Source organism: Carcharodon carcharias, chromosome 23, assembly GCF_017639515.1.
Source record: "Carcharodon carcharias isolate sCarCar2 chromosome 23, sCarCar2.pri, whole genome shotgun sequence".
NCBI classification, from domain to species: Eukaryota; Metazoa; Chordata; class Chondrichthyes; order Lamniformes; family Lamnidae; genus Carcharodon; species Carcharodon carcharias.
This window is the reverse complement of record NC_054489.1, coordinates 2,929,408-2,948,025: the sequence shown is the minus strand read 5'-3', so window position 1 is coordinate 2,948,025 and position 18,618 is coordinate 2,929,408. Positions and strand designations below refer to the sequence as shown.

Genomic DNA, 18,618 nt, shown 5'->3' with positions numbered 1-18,618 from the left:
TAGGGCCACAAAACCCCCTTGGTAATTTGATGGCAGCAACTTACTTTGTAACATCAGCCTCTTTGGTCCTTCAGTGTGTTTCCCCCTATCTTTCATCTTGTTTGGGTCATTTGTCCCTTTGTCTTAAGTTCCCAATTCTTGCTTTGTACCCCTGATGCAACTGATCCCTCAACCCCTGGCCATATCAGCTCCATATCTGTTTCAAAAATAAATGTTGTTCTTTATAAAGATTCACTTCCTGCAGCAACATTTCAAGGCAACAAAGGTTTTTAGTTAGTGAAATGTTCTATTGGGTAAGTTTAACAAAATGGTCTAGAAAAACTGTGTGCCCACATGGAGAGGTCCAAGATGTCCCAGTTATTGCCATTGTCCCTCATTGGAATGAGATGGCGCTGCAGCAGGAGCCCTACGAAAAGGAGGGGCCAAAGATCAGGCCATGGCTCACACTGCTGCGGTCCACAGGCAACAAAAGACTCCATGAGGTTGGTCATAGCAGCAGCAGCAGCCGCTGGAGGTGAGACCTAGGTGGCAGGGATCTGTGTGGCGATGAAAGGAATGTTGGAGATTTTGGAGCTGGCTGCAGTTTCGATTGGGAGGGTCCTTTAATGTAGGCTTAGGAGCCTTGTTCCCGTCACTTCTACATTCAGCAGGAATAGATTGGTGAGTTGCAGGCATAAATAGCCACATGCAAATATAATGTTGTGGCTATAATAGAGACCTGGCTTAAAGAAGGGAAGGGCTGGATATTAAATACTTTGAATACAAGAGCGATTTGGATTATTACCTGAAAAGGAAGAATGTGCAGGGTTACGGGAAGTGGCCGTAGGTGAACTGCTCTTTTAGAGAGCTGGCACAGACACAATGGGCTGAATGGCCTCCTTCTGTGGTGTAACCATTCTGTGATTTCTATGATAAGTAACTTACCATTTTTAGTGCCGACTTTCTGAGGTGTTGGTTTCCATGATTGTGATGGTTGTGGCTGCCTCAGGGTAAAGCAGCTTTGGAGTGGAAATCCCAAACAGACAATAGCCTCTTATTTGCACATGCAAATAGCCTAATGTCTGGGGAATTGCCTTGCTTCTGTTTCAGCTGCCATGTTGCGTATCCTAACTATGTGTCTCCACGTTTACTCCCACAGTGGTTTGTGATCACGGAATGTACAGTCCGAACAATGATGTGTTCTGTAAACCCTGCACCAGTGTCAAGATTAATTACTATGGAGCAACTGCATGCTAAGTAGAGCCATGTTGTTCCAATCTTATTTTCATCTCAACGATTAATGCTGCTCTCTTACAAAAACAATTTCACCTGCCAAGCACAAGTTAACCACTGATATTATTAGTAAGATTACATTATTGTCTTACAAAGATCTATCTGTATACATAAACTACATTTGTGAAATCTATATTGGGAGAAATTGCTGTAAGATCTAGCTTTGTGAAGATTTGTGACTGCTTCTGCTGTCCTAATTAGATTGACATTATTTATCCCCAGTTAGTAATCGTTAAATATTGTACAAATCCCAGTTTGCTGATGTCTCTAATATTCAGCAATAATGTGGTATTAGTGTGGGGGCTCTGTTACCCATAGTTATGTATAACCAAACACTCTCGATTATTGAACTAGCCATGAATTATCAGAAAGTGTTAAAGCTTCTTTAAAAACGGGACTAAAACCAAGCACCGGCTTCTTTAAGTTTGCATTTATCAATTAGTTATTTAACTTGGGAACAATAAGATCAGCCATACATGTCAGTGATTGTTTTATCTCAGAGCAATCAATCATCAATTTTGTTAAAAACAGTGCACACAGATCCGTTGCTGGCCACAATGACTGTATGTGAGGCACTAGGGCTCACTGAGCAGACAAGGCTGCACCATCCTATCAAAGAACAAACACTTAGAGAAAAACTCAATTTAAGTAACTTATGGTGCAGGCTGAACTTTCGTCAATGTTTTATCATGATTTGCAGTTTTAAGTCAATGTAAGCACAGGCACAGAGTGCAACAAAATGTACCACCAAACAACTTTTATTTATATTTTTACAATAAATGTCAAACACTCTGCAAACAGGCCTGGAGATTCAGTGTGGAGCAGTCTCCACAATTAGCAGAGAAGGTTGTCACATTTCACTGGAAGTAAAGGGCATAGCAATATGTGTTAGACTTCCCATATCCCTGGAACAGAACTATGCGAAGCACTTATCCAAATCTGACACAGAGAAGTAAGAGAAGGTTTTAATTCTCTCTGTCCAGCAGAACAGGGCAGTAACAGAATTAAAATTAAAGTGGTTGACTTGCTACTGAATTTCTGCTCCTCCTCCAATTTCTTTCCGTTGCAGATGCCCCCCCCCCCCACCCCCACAGCCACCCACCAGTCCTAAGCCTCACTGGTGCATGAAGAACCCAATGAAGTTTTGGAGGCCAAGTGGAGAGAGCTGCAACCTGAATGCTCCACTCAGTAGTCAGGAGGAAGAGGCCTTAGAACAGTAAACCTCGAATTCATTCTGTACAGCCAAGAGGAACAGGAATTAATGCCTCAACCTTACCCGACCCTCTGACAAGACTTGCTTTACTGCTGCCAGGGTGGGGCGCTGGGTCATGGTCTGTTAATTGACTGGGCCTCCCTCTGAATGTTGGCCAGTAACTAGATGGTTAAGATCCCCTTTATAATGCGGGCACAATCTGGGGAACATTCACTATGACAGCAGGGCCACAGCATTCTGCAATGAGATTATCGTCCATGTGCCCATTCCCACTGCTGTCCTTCCTTTACACTATAATGATGATCCTGCCTCCTTCCACGGGAGCTGCAGATTGCTTGTTGTTGAGGTTCCCAGGAGCCATCCTTATATGGACAGAAGCAGACAGACCTTCCATCCATTTCCACTTTCACGCCAGCAGGGATAATGGTGTTTCCTGCAAAGCAGTTGGGTCCTGCAAGAATTAAACAGTGTTACAGTGGCAGGGGTAAGGAAAGGCCGATTAGTAAACAAAGGGTTAATAGAAATCATAAATCCAGCCTAAATGTGGAATAAGAGGAGGCCATTTTGCCCCTTGACTATTCAGTTAGATCACAGCTGATTAATGTTTCAATTTCATTTACTTGTTTTTGCCCCACGCCTATCAAATTCACCCAACAGGAGCTTATCGATCTCAGTCTTGAACACTTCAGCTGTCCCCAAGCATCCACAGCAAAAACGTATCCTGACTTCCCTCCTGAATGGCCTCGCTCTAATTTTAAGATACACACCCTTTTTCTGGACTTCCCCCACAAAATGAAATAATTTCTCTGTGCCTATATGGATTCTTTGATCATTGTAAACTCCTCGATCTCTAAGCTCTAGGGAAAACAAACCATGTTTTCACAACCTGCCCTCATAATTTAACCCTTGTGCCCATCTCTGTCCAACTGAAGATCCGACTCCATTCTCTAATCCGCTTTATTGATATTTATGGTGGGAAGCTGAGGCTGCAGATCCTAGAGTAACAGCATTTGCCACATTGATATTTCACATGTGTACCACTCTGCCACAGGGTATTCAGGTCAGTTGTGTGAGTATTAATATGAATGGCTAATAAATAGCTTTCCAGCTGTTTCATTTAACAAGGAGGGTGCTGGCTGGATGGGTTAGGAGGGAGAGTGGTCTTTCTATTCAGATTCTGCTCATCTCCCATCTACATTTTTTATGTTAGCCCTACACAGCTGACATCCTTGAAGCAACACCTGACGATAAACTGGCTGGATGTTCCTGGTTACCAACCATAGCAAATCTCTTTGATATTACCATCAGAGAGCTGTGTGCTGGCAGCCAGTGTTACTCTCACAGTAATAGTGCAATGTACAAGTAGCTTCTGAGGGGTAGTGAACTGCCAACAGGAGAAGTGTCACCTTGTGTCTCCCTGCAGAACTGACTTGGTGGTATTGCTAACAGAGAAGCCACTCATCCATCAGCGGAATAGCTGCAGGAGTCTGAACTCTGTCTCATTCTGGGTCCTGATCCACTATATAAATTCTCACAACCCCAAGCTAAACCCAGGATTGATGGGTAAGCATAGCGCTTAGTGCGGGTTAGGATCCAGCAGCAAGGTTTTGGAGTTCAGATTTTTGGAGGCCAGCCAGGAGAGATTTGGAAAAGTCAAGTCCTTCCTATCCTAAGGTGCTTTTGATGCTGCACTCTTATTGTAAATGGACTTACCCTGCTTGCACACAGGACAACACTGGTTGGGTTCATACGATGGGTTGACACAGTGGACAGGAGCACATTCTGCAGTCAGACAGTACACTTCTCGATTAGCTTCACATCGACACCTCTCACAGGCAGATGGCTACAGAAACAATGTTATAGGTCAGAAATCAGTGATCCATTAAGTCAAATTTCCTGAAAATGTCATATCAACAGCATCATAATTAAAAACCTGACAGTGGGAACAACAGATTCTGGAAATTAATTTCATTTAAGGAGGGCTAGTGGGGACTTGACATTGAATGCTGTCAGTTTCCAACATCGGCATGGTTCGGCATCTATAGAAATCAGGATAACGCCAAATGTAGCACCAGCCAGGCTGTAGCCCACGAGTAAGAAGAATTAATTGTTTAACAGGTTGGGCCTGTCTAAACTTACTGATACCAAGCAGTGATGGTTAAGTTGTGCATCAACTGGGAACAAAGGCTGAAGTGAGATTGCAGATGGGGAGTAATAGTGGAGAGCATAGCCCATCCCATTCACACAGTTTCTCTTTAAAGGCAGCAGATGGCAGTATTGGTGTGTGCAACGTGAAGTCTGCAGTGCCTTCCCCCCATCCCCCCCCCCCCACCAATTAAATTATGGGTCAGATCTGTCACACTTCAAACTTTGCATCTTGGCAAACATGTACATTAAAGCATCACACTTTAAAAGAAAATTTTAAAATGTACAAAAAAGAACAATTTCCTCAGAACATTAGGAACAACAAGAGTCCATTCAGCCTTTCGAGCCACCATTCAGTGAAATCCTGGCTGAACTGTATCCCAACCCCGTTTACCAACCTTTGCTCCCTTGATATCCTGACTCAACAGAAAAAACCCTACCGATCTAAGCCTTGAATGCTCCACTTGTCTCTCCACTTGTTCATGTCAGCTCTCTGCAAGAGCAGTTTAGCTAGTCACACTCCCCTTTTGAGGGAGAGTTGATTATTGATTAGAATTATTAAATGGTTACAGCATGGAAGGAGGTCATTCAGTCCATTGTGTTCATGGCAGCTCTCTGCAAGAGCAGTTTAGCTAGTCCCACTCACCTACCCACAGCCCTGCAATCCTTATCCATATCCCTACCCATCACCCTGAAGTCCCTACCCCTCAAATCCCTATCCATACCCCTCAAATCCCTACCCCTCAAATCCCTACCCCTCAAAAGCCTACCCATTGCCCTCAAATCTTCATCCATAGCCCTAAATATTTTTTCTTGTTAGGTGCATATCCAATTTCGAATGCCACAACTGAACCCACCTTCACCACGCTCTCAGACAGGTGTATCTCAGATCCTAACCACTCACTTTGTAAAAAGGTTTTTATTCATTTTGCAGTTGGTGCTTTTGCCAATCACCTTAAATCGGTGTCCTCTGGCTCACGACCTTTCACCAATGGGAAGTTGCTTTCTGTGTACTCTGTCCAGACCTCTCATGATTTTGAAGCCTTCTATCAAATCTCTTGACCTTCTCTATAAGGAGAACAAGCCCAACTTTCAGATTTCCACTATATATATTTTGTGTGGAAAATGTGCTTCCTGATATCACTCCTGAACACCCTAACTCTATTTTAAGATTATAGCCTTTCCCTGATACCTCCAACGGAGGAAAGAGTTTATCACAATATACCCCATCGAATCTTTTTCAGCCTGCTAATTTCAGGGAAACTTGCAACCAGGGAAAAACAGGATGTGCATAAAAATCACTGCCGCTTCAACAGTGCGGCATTCCCCCTGGACAAAAATCACAGAAAATGATTTAAAGGAGAAACAGGATCAAAAAACTGTTAAGTTACCCAGAACTCCTGGAATAGCCGGTACATCTTGCCTCCATATTGACATGAATTGCGGAATTCCACACAGCGTGGGCAGCAGGAGTGGTAACTTACACGGATACACCGGGGAGGGATTCGAGGGCACTGGGGCTTGCGGCACACAGGACCAGCTTCAGTGCAGACACAGGGACAAGCCGTTGCAGTTGGGTAAAACTTCTCGCCCACATCAAACACAAATCCGTTGTCATCGATGCAGCCTTTCCCTCGATAATCTGGTAGCATATAGTCGGAGTCACCTGTGGAAAGGATTTCATTGACACTGGCTGCCCTGGACTTTGCCATGTGTGTCAGTGTCAGGCACACCAACACAAGCCAGAACCGCTTTCTCAATGCTGCCATCAGCAAGGAACAATGTCAAAGGGTTTCTTTCACGTTGTTTTCAGCAAAAGGACAAAGATGAAGAAAATTGTGAGCTCTGCCACCCTGTAATAAACATTCAGTCTGAGTGACGTATTATACCAATCGCTGAGATCAAACTGCAGGTAACGGACATCACTAACTAGGCCAAAAATGCCCACCTAGTTGAGAAAATGCCTCCTGCTAACTTCCATGAGTGGAGAAGGCTGCAACTATCAGTTCAGAAAGCAGAAATAGACTGAAACAGATGCCATCTCCCCTGTTTGGCAGCAGCTGCTGTCTTTGAGCCAGATATTAGTGTGATGCTTTGTGAAGATCAAGTCTGATGGTACCATAGTACAGTTAGTCGCAATATCACAAGTCAGCTGCAAAACACAATAAGATCCATTCCTATAGCGGTCTTCAAACAGTTGGAAAAATTAGCAACAAACGGGATAGAAGGGGAAACAAAATTGAGGCTGGGAGGGAAGGGGGCAAGAACATAGGCACAGGAATAGGTAATTCAGCCCTTTGATTGTGAGCAATCTGTATCTTAACTCAAACTACCCACCTTGCCTATGGAGAGTGGGTCTAACTGCTTTGCTCTCTGAAAGAACCATGGCAGACTTGATGTGCTGAATGGTCTCCTTCTGCAGTGTTGCCGTGACCCTAAAAATTTAGCAATTTTAGTTCTGAATTTTTCAAGTCCCAAGCAGCTTTTTGGGGGAGGGAGTACCAGATTTAAACTTCCCTTTGTGTGAAGTGTTTCCTGACATCACCCTGAGAAGGGGTTAAAGGAAGTTGAAATTAGATTCATGGGGACATATCTGAGAGTGCAGACTGTCAGTGATCGGGCTGATCTCGCACTGACTCCCCCAGTTACTCAAAGCTTGTTTTCCAACACCTTTAATCTTCAGATTCCTGCTGTGCAGCTACACACAATTATTGTTAAACAGAGCAGGGTCAGGGAGAGGTTGAGTGTCAGGGTGAATGACAGGATCAGCGTTAGAGTCAGAGGCAGACAGAGAGTAACAGGATCAGGGACAGGTACATGGACAATGAGAGGGATAGGGTCAGGGATGGGATTAGGGTCAGATGCAGTGAAAGAGAGAGTGACCCCAACAGTTTGCAGATGAAACAAAGCTGGGTGGGAGGGTGAGCTGTGAGGAGGATGAGGAGATGCTGCAGTGTGATTTGGACAAGCTGAGTGAGTGGGCAAATGCATGGCAGATGCAGAATAATGTGGATAAATGTAAGGTTATCCATTTTGGTAGCAAAAATAGGAAGGCAAATTATTATCTGAATGGCTATAAATTGAGAGAGGGGAATGTGCAACGAGACCTGGGTGTCCTTGTACACCAGTCACTGAAGGTAAGCATGCAGGTGCAGCAGGCAGTAAAGAAGGCAAATGGTATGTTGGCCTTCATAGCGAGAGGATTCGAGTACAGGAGCAAGGAAGTCTTTTTGCAATTATACAGGGCCTTGGTGAGACCACACCTGGATTTTTGTGTGCAGTTTTGGTCTCCTGATCTGAGGAAGGATGTACTTGCTATAGAGGGAGTGCAGCGAAGGTTTACCAGACTGATTCCTGGGATGGTGGGACTGACATATGAGGAGAGATTGAGTCGGTTAGGATTATATTCGCTGGAGTTCAGAAGAATGAGGGGGGATCTCATAGAAACCTATAAAATTCTAACAGGACTAGACAGGGTAGATGCAGGAAGGATATTCCCAATGGTGGGGGAGTCCAGAACCAGGGGTCACAGTCTCAGGATATGGAGTAGACCATTTAGGACTGAGATGAGGAGATATTTCTTCACCAGAGAGTGGTGAGCCTGTGGAATTCGCTACCACAGAAAGTAGTTGGGGCCAAAACATTGTATGTTTTCAAGAAGGAGTTAGATATAGCTCTTGGGGTGAAAGGAATCAAAAGATATGGGAAGAAAGCAGGAGCAGGCCATTGAGTTGGATGATCAGCCATAATCATGAATGGCAGAGCAGGCTTGAGGGGCCGAATGGCCTGCTCCTGCTCCTAGCTTCTACATTTCTATGACCCAGTCAGGGTTAGGGTCAACTGCAGTCAGGGTCGGGGTTATGGTCAGGAACAATGAGAGGGTCGGGCTTAGAGTCAAGGACAATGAGAGGGTCGGGGTTAGAGTCAAGGACAATGAGAGGGTCGGGGTTAGAGTCAAGGACAATGAGAGGGTCGGGGTTATGGTCAGGAACAATGAGAGGGTCGGGGTTAGAGTCAAGGACAATGAGAGGGTCGGGGTTAGAGTCAAGGACAATGAGAGGGTCGGGGTTAGTCAGGTATGTACTGACAGCTGGAGTTTGAGAACAGCTTTGAAGAAAGGGAGTTGACAGCTGCACAATGCTACAGTTTATCTCGAATTGCAGCTCCAAAAACATGCACAAATTGATGAGCAAACAAAACAGCCATACAGCAAATAGGAATATCCCACAAAAAACAATTACAAAGAAATTACAGCACAGAAACAACTGTTCCGACCAACAGATCCATGCCAGTACCTCCACTCCACATGATCCTCCTCACAGCCAGTGTATCTCACCTTATCAGCATATCCTTCTATTCCTTTCTTACTCAAGTTTATCTAACCTCTCATTCAACATGAAAATGGCCAGATAATCTATTATTCCTGAGGAACAAGTAGAGGCGGTGGGATCTTTTACATCCACCTTGGAGGGCGGAGAGGGCTTTGGTTTAACATTAGATCTGAAAGGGTGCACCTCTGACAGTGCGGCGCTCCCTCAGTACTGACCCTCCGACACTGCAGCACTCCTTCTGTATTGACCCTCTGACAGTGCAGCACTCCCTCAGTACTGACCCTCCAACAGTGCGGCGCTCCCTCAGTTCTGACCTTCTGACAGTGCAGCATTCCCTCAGTACTGACCCTCTGACGCTGCAGCATTCCCTCAGTGCAACGTAATTCCAGCTGCAGGTCTTTCTCTGAATTCCAAAATAAAAACAGAAAGTTCTGGAAAAACTCAGCAGATCTGGCAGCATCTATTGAGAGAGAAACCGGATGGACCACCTGGCGTCGACCTAGGCACCAGAAATGACAACAGCAATCTCAGCCCTGTCGACCCTGCAAAGTCCTCCTTACTAACCTCCGGGGGCTAGTGCCAAAATTGGGAGAGCTGTCTCACAGACTAGTCAAGCAACATCCTGGCATATTCAAGCTCACGGAATCATACCTTACAGATAATGTCCCAGACACCACCATCACCATCCCTGGGTATGTCCTGTCCCACCGGCAGGACAGACCCAGCAGAGTTGGCATCACAGTGGTATACAGTTGGGAGGGAGTTACCCTGGGAGTCCTCAACACCGACTCCAGTCCCCATGAAGTCTTATGGCAAGGAAACCTCCTGCTGATTACCAAGTACCGCCCCCCATCAGCTGATGAATCAGTGGCCCCTCCATGTTGAACATCACTTGGAGGAAGCACTGATGGTGGCAAGGGTACAGAATGTACTCTGGGTGGGGACTTCAATGTCCACCAGCAGGGGTGGCTTGGTAGCACCACTACTGACCGAGCTGGCCGAGTCCTAAAGGACATAACTGCTAGACGGCAGATGGTGAGGGAACCAACAAGAGGGAAAAACATACTTGACCTCATCCTCACCAACCTGCCTGCTGAAGATACATCTGTCCATGACAGTATCGGTAGGAGTGACCACCGCAGTCATTGTGGAGACAAGGTCCCACCTTCACGTTGAGGATACCCTCCATCGTGTTATGTGACACTCCTGACTTGTGCCTTGTAGATGGTGGACAGGCTTTGGGGAGTCAGGAGATTAGTTACTTACTGCAGGATTCCCAGTCTCTGACCTGCTTCTTTGTCCACAGTATTTATATGGCTGGCCTAGTTAGTTTCTCATCAATGGTAATCCCAGGATGTTGATAGTGGGGGACCCAGTGATGGTAATACCATTGAATGTCAAGGGGCGATGGTTGGATTCTCTCTTGTTGGTGATGGTCATTGCCTGACACTTGTGTGATGCAAATGGTACTTGCCACTTGTCAGCCCAAGCCTGGATATTGTCCAGGTCTTGCTGCATTTGGACATGGAGCGTTTCAGTATCTGAGGAGCTGCGAATGGTGCTGAACATTGTACAATCATCAGTGAACATCCCCACTTCTGACCTTATGATGGAAGGAAGGTCATTGATAAAGCAGCTGAAGATGGTTGGGCCGAGTACACTACCCTGAGGAACTCCTGCAGTGATTTCCTGGAGCTAAGATTACTGACCTCCAACAACCACAACCATCTGCCTTTGTGCTAGGTATGACTCCAACCAGTGGAAGGTTTTCTCCCGATTTCCACTGACTCCAGTTTTCCTTGATGCCACACTTGGTAAAATGCTGCCTTGGTGTTAAGGACAGTCACTCTCACCTCATCTCGGGAGTTCAGATCTTTTGTCCATGTTTGAACCAAGGCTGTAATGAGGTCAGGAGCTGAGCGCCCTCTTCACCTATTTTCTCTGACTGACACGATATTTCTGCCCAGTCCGGCAGTGACCGAGGTAGCTGCAGCAAGGAGTGATTTTTGGGCCTTGCCTCTCCTGCTGCCCCCACGAAGGCCTGTGCATTGCCATCTGTTAACCTGCAGGTCAGAGACAATCTCCCCGCTGACACTTGCTGCCAGGCAGGACAAATGCATCCTGCTTCTGACTATTTATGGATTCAGTACTTATGGCTCCAGCCTTTCTTTAGCCACGGAAGTTAATTGTGGGCATCTGTTGACCTAGTTATTGACCACTGTTTATCTGCAATTTGAGCCCATGATGTGTCTGTTGTTTATTATGTGGTTCAACCCAGGGTCCTAGCTGGCTCCCATTCTCTGGTTTTGGTTTTTTGAACATTTTCAGTCATTTTCTTGAGCATAAATTGTCACTCACCATCCTGACTTGGAAATATCTCTCCGTTCCTTCACTGTCACTGGGTCAAGATCCTGGAACTCCTTCCCTAACAGAACTGTGGGAGTACCCACACCACATGGACTGCAGCGGTTCAAGAAGGCAGCTCACCACCACCTTCTCAAGGGCAATTAGGGATGGGCAATAAATGCTGGCCCAGCCAGCGAAGCCCATATCCTAAGAATGAATAATGTGTTGTCTGTCCTGGAGCTCATCCATTCAGGAAATGCTACAGAACACATTGTCAGAATCTGATCATTAATCTCTCTGTGTCAATGGAGGCAATAGTTGGAGAGCAAGAATGTGATGGAGCCAAGAGATTCTTCTCCCTGAGCTAACTCATTCTCTTGGCTTAGTCTCTTGTTCCAGGTACACAGCGCAAAACAATGGGCTTCTGAGAACTCAGCTGCTAATCTAACACTTTCCATTGACAGAACAAAACCAAAAATACCTGGAAAAACTCAGCAGGTCTAACAGCATCTGCGGAGAGGAATACAGTTGATGTTTCGAGTCCATATGACCCTTCATCAGAACTAAGACATACAGAAATGAGATGAAATATAAGCTGGTAGAAGGGGGTTGAACAGGTAGAGCTCAATAGGGGGCCAGTGATAGGTGGAGACCAAGAAGAGACTGCCAAAGATGTTATAGACAAATGGAAAAAGGGGTGTTGATGGTGGTGATATTATCTAAAGGATGTGCTAATGGGGACATTAAGGGAAACAAGCTAGTGGCAGATGGCCCTAGTGCGGGTGGGGGGAAGGGATCAAAATGGGCTAAAAGTTGGAGACGAAACAATAGACCTGCTGAGTTTTTCCAGGTATTTTTGTTCTTGTTCTCGATTTCCAGCATCTGCAGTATTTAGCTTTTAACTTTCCATTGACATCCCCGGCTATGAGCGCTCAGATGTGATGTCCAATTTCTAACCAACAAAGAGGCTATGTTGGAAACTGGGGCACTAACACAGGCCCTGATAAATAGACCAGCTCCAGTCTCCAAAACAATCTCAATTGACACAGAGGGATTAATGATCAGTTTCTGACAGTGTGTTCTGTAGCATTTCCTGAGTGGATGAGCTCCAGGACAGACAACACATTATTCATTCTTAGGATATGGGCTTTGCTGGCTGGGCCAGCATTTATTGCCCACCCCTTGTTGCCCTTGAGAAGGTGGTGGTGAGCTGCCTTCTTGAATCGCTGCAGTCCATGTGGTGTAGGTACACCCACAGTGCTGTTAGGGAGGGAGTTCCAGGATTTTGACCCAGCGACAGTGAAGGAACAGAGATATATTTCCAAGTCAGGATGGTGAGTGACAATTTATGCTCAAGAAAATGACTGAAAATGTTCAAAAAGCAGAAACCAGAGAATGGGAGCCAGCTAGGACCCTGGGCTGAACCACATAATAAACAACAGACTGTGAACTACCAGCCAGTGTGACAGACACATCATGGGCTCAAACTGCAAGTAAACAGTGGACAATAACTAGGTCAGCAGATGGCAACTATTAACTTCTGTGGCTAAAGAAAGGCTGGAGCCATAAGTACTGAATCCATAAATAGTCAGAAGCAGGATGCCATTTGTCCTGCCTGGCAGCAAGTGTCAGCGGGGAGATTGTCTCTGACCTGCAGGTTAACAGATGGCAATGCCCAGGCCTTCGTGGGGGCAGCAGGAGAGGCAAGGCCCAAAAATCACTCCTTGCTGCAGCTACCTCGGTCACTGCCGGACTGAGCAGAAATATCGTGTCAGTCGCAGTCAGTGCACAAGTAAAGTCTGTGATCCACAAATATGAAGGACCAAGGGAGTGCTGCACTGTCAAAGACACCACCTTTCAATGAGTCTTCAAGCTGAGCTACATCTGCTCTCAGCTCATTTCCACCAAAGCTCAGGTCACCATTAAATATCTCCATTCCCACACAATTAATTATCATATTCTAATGATTTAATTAGGCTCTCCAATTGGAAGTGTACACCAATGAGAGTCAGTGTGTGTGGGACAGTACCCTAGTGAGAGTCAGCATGTGTGGAACTGTACGCCACTGAGCGTCAACCTGTGTGGAACTGTAACCTAGTGAGATTCAGTGTGTGTGGAACTGTATCCCAGTGAGATTCAGTGTGTGTGGAACTGTATCCCAGTGAGATTCAATGTGTGTGGAACTGTATCCCAGTGACAGTCAGTGTGTGTGTGGAACTGTATCCCCAGTGAGAGTCAGGGAAAGTAAGCAATTTTTGATGCAAAATTATCAGTCTTGCAGTTAAGGAGACCGTTTGGCTGATTGTGCATTTGTTTGGTCTTTGAAAGAGATTTGGAATTGATTCCATTCCCTGCCCTTTCCCCAGTTTTGTAAATTTCTCATTTTCAAATGTTTATCCAATTTCCTTTTGGATGTTCCTATTTACTCAGTTTCCACTTCCATTTCAGTCAGCGTGTTCCAGATCACAACCACCCGCTGTGCAATTTACTTTTCATGTCGTCTTGGGTTCTTTTACCAATTCTCTTCAATCTCGGTCCTTCTGGTTATTGACCCTCTAGCCACTGGAGACAGCTTCTCCTTATTTACTCTTTCAAAACCTTTTATAATTTGCTCTATCAGAACCCTTTCTATCAAATCTCCCTCTAACCTTCTCTGCTCTAAGGAGATAATGCCAGCTTTTCCAGTGTGTGTGTGTGTAACTAAAGTCCCTCGCCTGTGGTATCATTTCAGTAAATCTCCTCCACACCCTCTCCAAGGCCATTAAATCCTTTCTAAAGTCTAGTGCCCAGAATTGCACACAATACTCCAGCTGAGGCTTAACCAGTCATTTAGAAATTTAGAATACTTCCTGCTTCTGTTCCACATTTTATTCTGGTTAGAAAGATTGGCACTCAAACCCACGTTCTGACTTGTAGCCAATTCCTATCAACGCTGGTCCTTTAATTTCATGGTGAACGAGAGAGAAAGGAACTTGGAAAATTGGAAATATGAAAAACTGGAAACAGGGAGAGAAGCTCTGGCGAAATGAAATGCAATTTCTGCACCTGAGAATAAAATAAGGAAAATTAAAAATAAAGTGAGATTTATTTACAACATGTAGTGTTTACAGGATCCACATTCAAAGAACTAGCCCAACATATAATGGCTGTGGGCAAATCAACGCAGTAATTTCACTGTCAGACCGGATGATTATCAACTGCTCCCTATGTGACTCCTTCCCACCTGTGAGAAATGCAGTTGGATAGAATCTGATCTCACACCCCAAGCATGAGAATGTCTCTGATGGTGTTTGACTGTGACACCCTCATCTGTGCTGAGTGTTAATGAGCTCCCCTTACTTGCTGCACACTCAGTAAACCCACAGGATTAGGAATTCATCCTTAGAACCACCAGCTCACAATCATAGCATGACTCTAGGGTTGAAATAAAATCCCTGTCACTGTACTGGAGCCTAACTGAAGACCTCAGGCAGGCAGTGTGCCAACCAGCTAATCAGCACACTCATTGCTGCCTGGATCTCTATTAACCCAAAGCGGCTTTTAGACTTCCAGGCTGAAAGTAGTCAGAATGGAGTAATATTGACAGCCAATGGAGCAAGTGAGGGCCACTCACAATTCAACCATAAGCTGTAATCACAACATAAATCCAACCATTTCCCAAAAAAGCTAGTAAAAGTGCTCATATTAAAAACATTCACATCAAATGGATATTTCTAGAAAAAATATTTTTTCAAACATATAAAACTCTTTCCCCATAATCAAATATACAAAAACTCTGATCAAATGGATCGAAAAGTCACAACTTCTGCATTGAGTCTTCTTGCAACATTCTCCAAACAGAAATCCGGTTCCTTTCCAACATTCTGCTGCACAAACATTAAACTTCATCTTTTTAAAAAAGTCAATTTCTTTGAATGCTGCATGGTGAGTTGTCAGAACTTCTACACTTTTTTATTCATTCATGAGATGCGGGTGTCGCTGGCTAGACCAGTATTTATTGCCCATCCCTATTTGCACCTTGAGAAGGTGGTGGTGAGCTGCATTCTTGAACAATTGCAGTCCATGTGGTGTAGATACACCCACAGTGCTGTTAGGGAGGGAGTTCCAGGATTTTGACGCAGCGACAGTGAAGGAACAGCCGATATATTTCCAATTCAGTGTGGTAGGTGACTTGGTGGAGAACCTCCAGGTGGTGATATGCCCATATATCTGCTGCCCTCGTCCTTCTAGACGGTAGAGGTCATGGGTTTGGAAGATGCTGTCTAAGGAGCCTTGGTGAGTTTCTGCAGTGCATCTTGTAGATGGTACACACTGCTGCTACTGTGCGTTGGTGGTGGAGGGAGTGAATGTTTGTGGATGGGGTGCCAATCATGCGGGCTGCTTTGTCCTGGATGGTGTCAAGCTTGAGTGTTGTTGGAGCTGCACTCATCCAAGCAAGTGGAGAGTATTCCATCACACTCCTGACTTGTGCCTTGTAAATGGTGGACAAGCTTTAGAGAGTCAGGACGTGAGTTCCTCTGACTTGCTCTTGTAGCCATAGTATTTATATAGCTGGTCCAGTTCAGTTTTTGGTCAATAGTAACCCCCAGGATGTTGATAGTTGGGGATTCAGCGATGGTAATGCCATTGAATGTCAAGGGGCAATGGTTAGATTCTCTCTTGTCAGAGATGGTCATTACCTGACACTTGTGTGACACGAATTTTACTTACCAGTTGCCATGCCAGGTATCTGAGGAGCCGCGAATGGTGCTGAACATTGTGCAATCATCAGCAAACAATATGATGGGGGGAAGGTCATTGATGAAGCAGCTGAAGATGGTTGGGCCTAGGACACTTCCCTGAGGAACTCCTGCAGTGATGTCCTGGAGCTGAGATGACTGACCTCCAACAACCACAACCATCTTCCTTTGTGCTAGGTATGACTCCAACCAGTGGAGAGATATTCCCCCTGATTCCCATTGACTGCTAGGGCTCCTTTTTTTTAAAGTATTATTTGTTCGTGACTGGTCATGGTCAGGCCAGTCTTTATTACCCATCCCTATTTGCCGTAGTTCAGAGGGCAGTTAAGAGTCAACCACATCACATGTAGGCCAGACCGGGTAAGGTTTCCTTCCCTAAAGGACATCAGAGAACCAGATGGGTTTTTTACAACAATCAGCAATGGTTTCATGGTCATCATTAGATTTTTAATTCCAGATTTTTACTGAATTCAAATTCCACCCAATTGCCATGGTGGGATTCAAACCCAGGTCCCCAGAGAATTACACTGCATTACCAGTCCAGTGACAATGTCACTACGCCATCATCTTGATGCCACACTCAGTCAATGCTGCCTTGATGTCAAGGACAGTCTCTCTTGCCTCACCTCTGAGTTCAGCTATTTGTCCATGTTTGAATCAAGGCTGTAATGAGGTCAGGAGCTGAGTGGCTCTAGCGTAACCCAAACTGAACATCAGTGAGCAGGTTATTGCTTAGTAAGTACAGCTTGAGAGCACTGTTGATGACCCCTTCCATCACTTTACTGATGATGGAGAGTAGACTAAAGGGGCGGTACTTGCCCGGGTTGGATTTGTCCTGCTTTTTGTGTACAGGACCTACCTGGGCAATTTTCCACATAGATGTTGTAGCTGTTCTGGAACAGCTTGGCTAGGGGCGCAGCAAATTCTGGAGCACAAGTCTTCAGTACTATTGCCGGAATATTGTCAGGGCCCATCAACTTTGCAGTATCCAGTGCCTTCAGCCGTTACTTGATATCATGTGGAGTGAATTGAATTGGCTGAAGACTGGCATCTGTGATGCTGGGGACCTCTGGAGGAGGCCAAGATGGATCATCCACTCAGCACTTCTGATTGAAGATTGTTGCCAATGCTTCAGCCTTATCTTTTGCACTGCTGTGCTGGGCTCCTCCATCATTGAGGATGGGGATATTTGTGAAGCCTCCTCCTCTAGTGAGTTGTTTAATTGTCCACCACCATTCATGACTGGATGTGGCAGTGCTGCAGAGCTTTCATCTATCTATTGGTTGTGATATTGCTTAGCTCTGTCAATTACTTGCTGCTTATGCTGTTTGGCACGCAGGTAGTCCTGTGTTGTAGCTTCACCAGGTTGATGCCTCATTTTTAGGTATACCTGGTGCTGTTCCTGGCATGCTCTCCTGCACTCTTCATTGAACCAGGGTTGATCCCCTGGCTTGATGGTAATGGTAGAGTGGGGGATATGCCAGGCCATGAGGTTACAGATTGTGTTCGAGTACAATTCTGCTGCTGCTGATGGCCCACAGAGCCTCATAGATGCCCAGTCTTGAGTTGCTAGATCTATTCGAAATCTATCCCATTTAGTACGGTGCTAGTGACACACAACACGATGGAGGGTATCCTCAATGTGAAGGTGGGACTTAGTCTCCACAACAACTGTGCAGTGGTCACTCCTACCAATACTGTCATGGACAGATGTATCTGGGGCAGGCTGGTTGGTGATTCCCTCACCACCTGCCACCGACCTAGTCTAGCAGATATGTTCTTTAGGATTCGGTCAGCTCGGTCAGTAATGGTGCTACTGAGCCACTCTTAATGATGGACATTGAAGTCCCCACCCAGAGTATATTCTGCACCCTTGCCACCATCAGTGTTCTCCAAGTGGCGTTCAATATGGAGCAGCACTGATTCATCAGCTGAGGGAGGGCAGTACATGGTAATCAGCAATGGTTTCATGCTCATCATTAGACTTTTAATTCCAGCATCTGCTGTGGTGGGATTCAAACCCAGTTCCCCAGAGCATTACCCTGGGTCTCTGGATTACTAGTCCACTGACAATACAATTACGCCACCCCCTCCCTACTGGTCAGAGATATTTCAGACCATAAACCCAGCACCAACTCTGATCCCAATGGAGCAGTCACTGACTGGCTCCTCACTGCCGATCACTCAACTCACCCAGAGTCCAGGGCAATTTTCATCTGTTCAATGTGAGGCCACCCATTACCATCAGACACCGGACATGCCCAGTGACTCAGGAAAGTCAATACAAACCAAGGGGGCCCTAAACCCGACCGACCCCCGTAGGCCACACAGTGGTGGCACGGGAAGGGCCAGCGCCCAGGGAGGGAGGGAGGTCCAGCGCCCAGGGAGGGAGGGAGGTCCAGCGCCCAGGGAGGGAGGGAGGTCCAGCGCCCAGGGAGGGAGGGAGGTCCAGCGCCCAGGGAGGGAGGGAGGTCCAGCGCCCAGGGAGGGAGGGAGGTCCAGCGCCCAGGGAGGGAGGGAGGTCCAGCGCCCAGGGAGGTCCAGCGCCCAGAGAGGGAGGGAGGGAGGGAGG

At 45.9% G+C, this 18,618-nt stretch overlaps 2 protein-coding genes across 4 annotated transcripts in view; one reads left to right on the top strand and one right to left on the bottom strand.

Annotated features, from left to right (window-relative positions):
- The window catches only part of LOC121269237 (zona pellucida-binding protein 2-like), a 49,511-nt gene extending 48,275 nt beyond the window's left edge, over positions 1–1,236 (top strand). The window contains exon 8 of the mRNA XM_041173784.1: positions 1,139–1,236. Within this exon, the coding sequence (XP_041029718.1) occupies positions 1,139–1,236 (98 nt within the window). The remainder of the gene's footprint in view (positions 1–1,138) is intronic.
- Positions 1,237–2,425: 1,189 nt separating this feature from the next.
- Positions 2,426–14,349, bottom strand: LOC121294023 (von Willebrand factor C domain-containing protein 2-like). 3 transcript variants are annotated; one of them, XM_041217510.1, is made up of 5 exons: positions 14,210–14,349; positions 6,968–7,176; positions 6,022–6,782; positions 4,199–4,328; positions 2,426–2,936 (listed from the first exon to the last, which is right to left on the bottom strand). In XM_041217510.1, exons 3-5 carry the CDS (start codon positions 6,397–6,399, stop codon positions 2,734–2,736), a joined length of 711 nt encoding a protein of 236 aa, XP_041073444.1. In that variant the 5' UTR covers positions 6,400–6,782; positions 6,968–7,176; positions 14,210–14,349; the 3' UTR covers positions 2,426–2,733. The 3 variants fall into 3 exon arrangements, with proteins under 3 accessions (XP_041073444.1, XP_041073445.1, XP_041073446.1); XM_041217511.1 differs by lacking the exon at positions 6,968–7,176; XM_041217512.1 differs by lacking the exon at positions 14,210–14,349 and having other exon boundaries at positions 6,115–6,782; positions 6,968–7,615.
- Positions 14,350–18,618: the final 4,269 nt, after the last annotated feature.

Bases quoted from the DNA above. Each gene is read 5' to 3' on its own strand.
- LOC121294023 (XM_041217510.1), bottom strand. From the start codon at position 6,399: ATGGCAGCATTGAGAAAGCGGTTCTGGCTTGTGTTGGTGTGCCTGACA. The intron at 4,329-6,021 runs GTAACTTAACAG...TTGTTTCTGTAG, and splicing joins GGCTATTCCAGGAGTTCTGG to CCATCTGCCTGTGAGAGGTG. The intron at 2,937-4,198 runs GTAAGTCCATTT...TAATTCTTGCAG, and splicing joins TTGTCCTGTGTGCAAGCAGG to GACCCAACTGCTTTGCAGGA.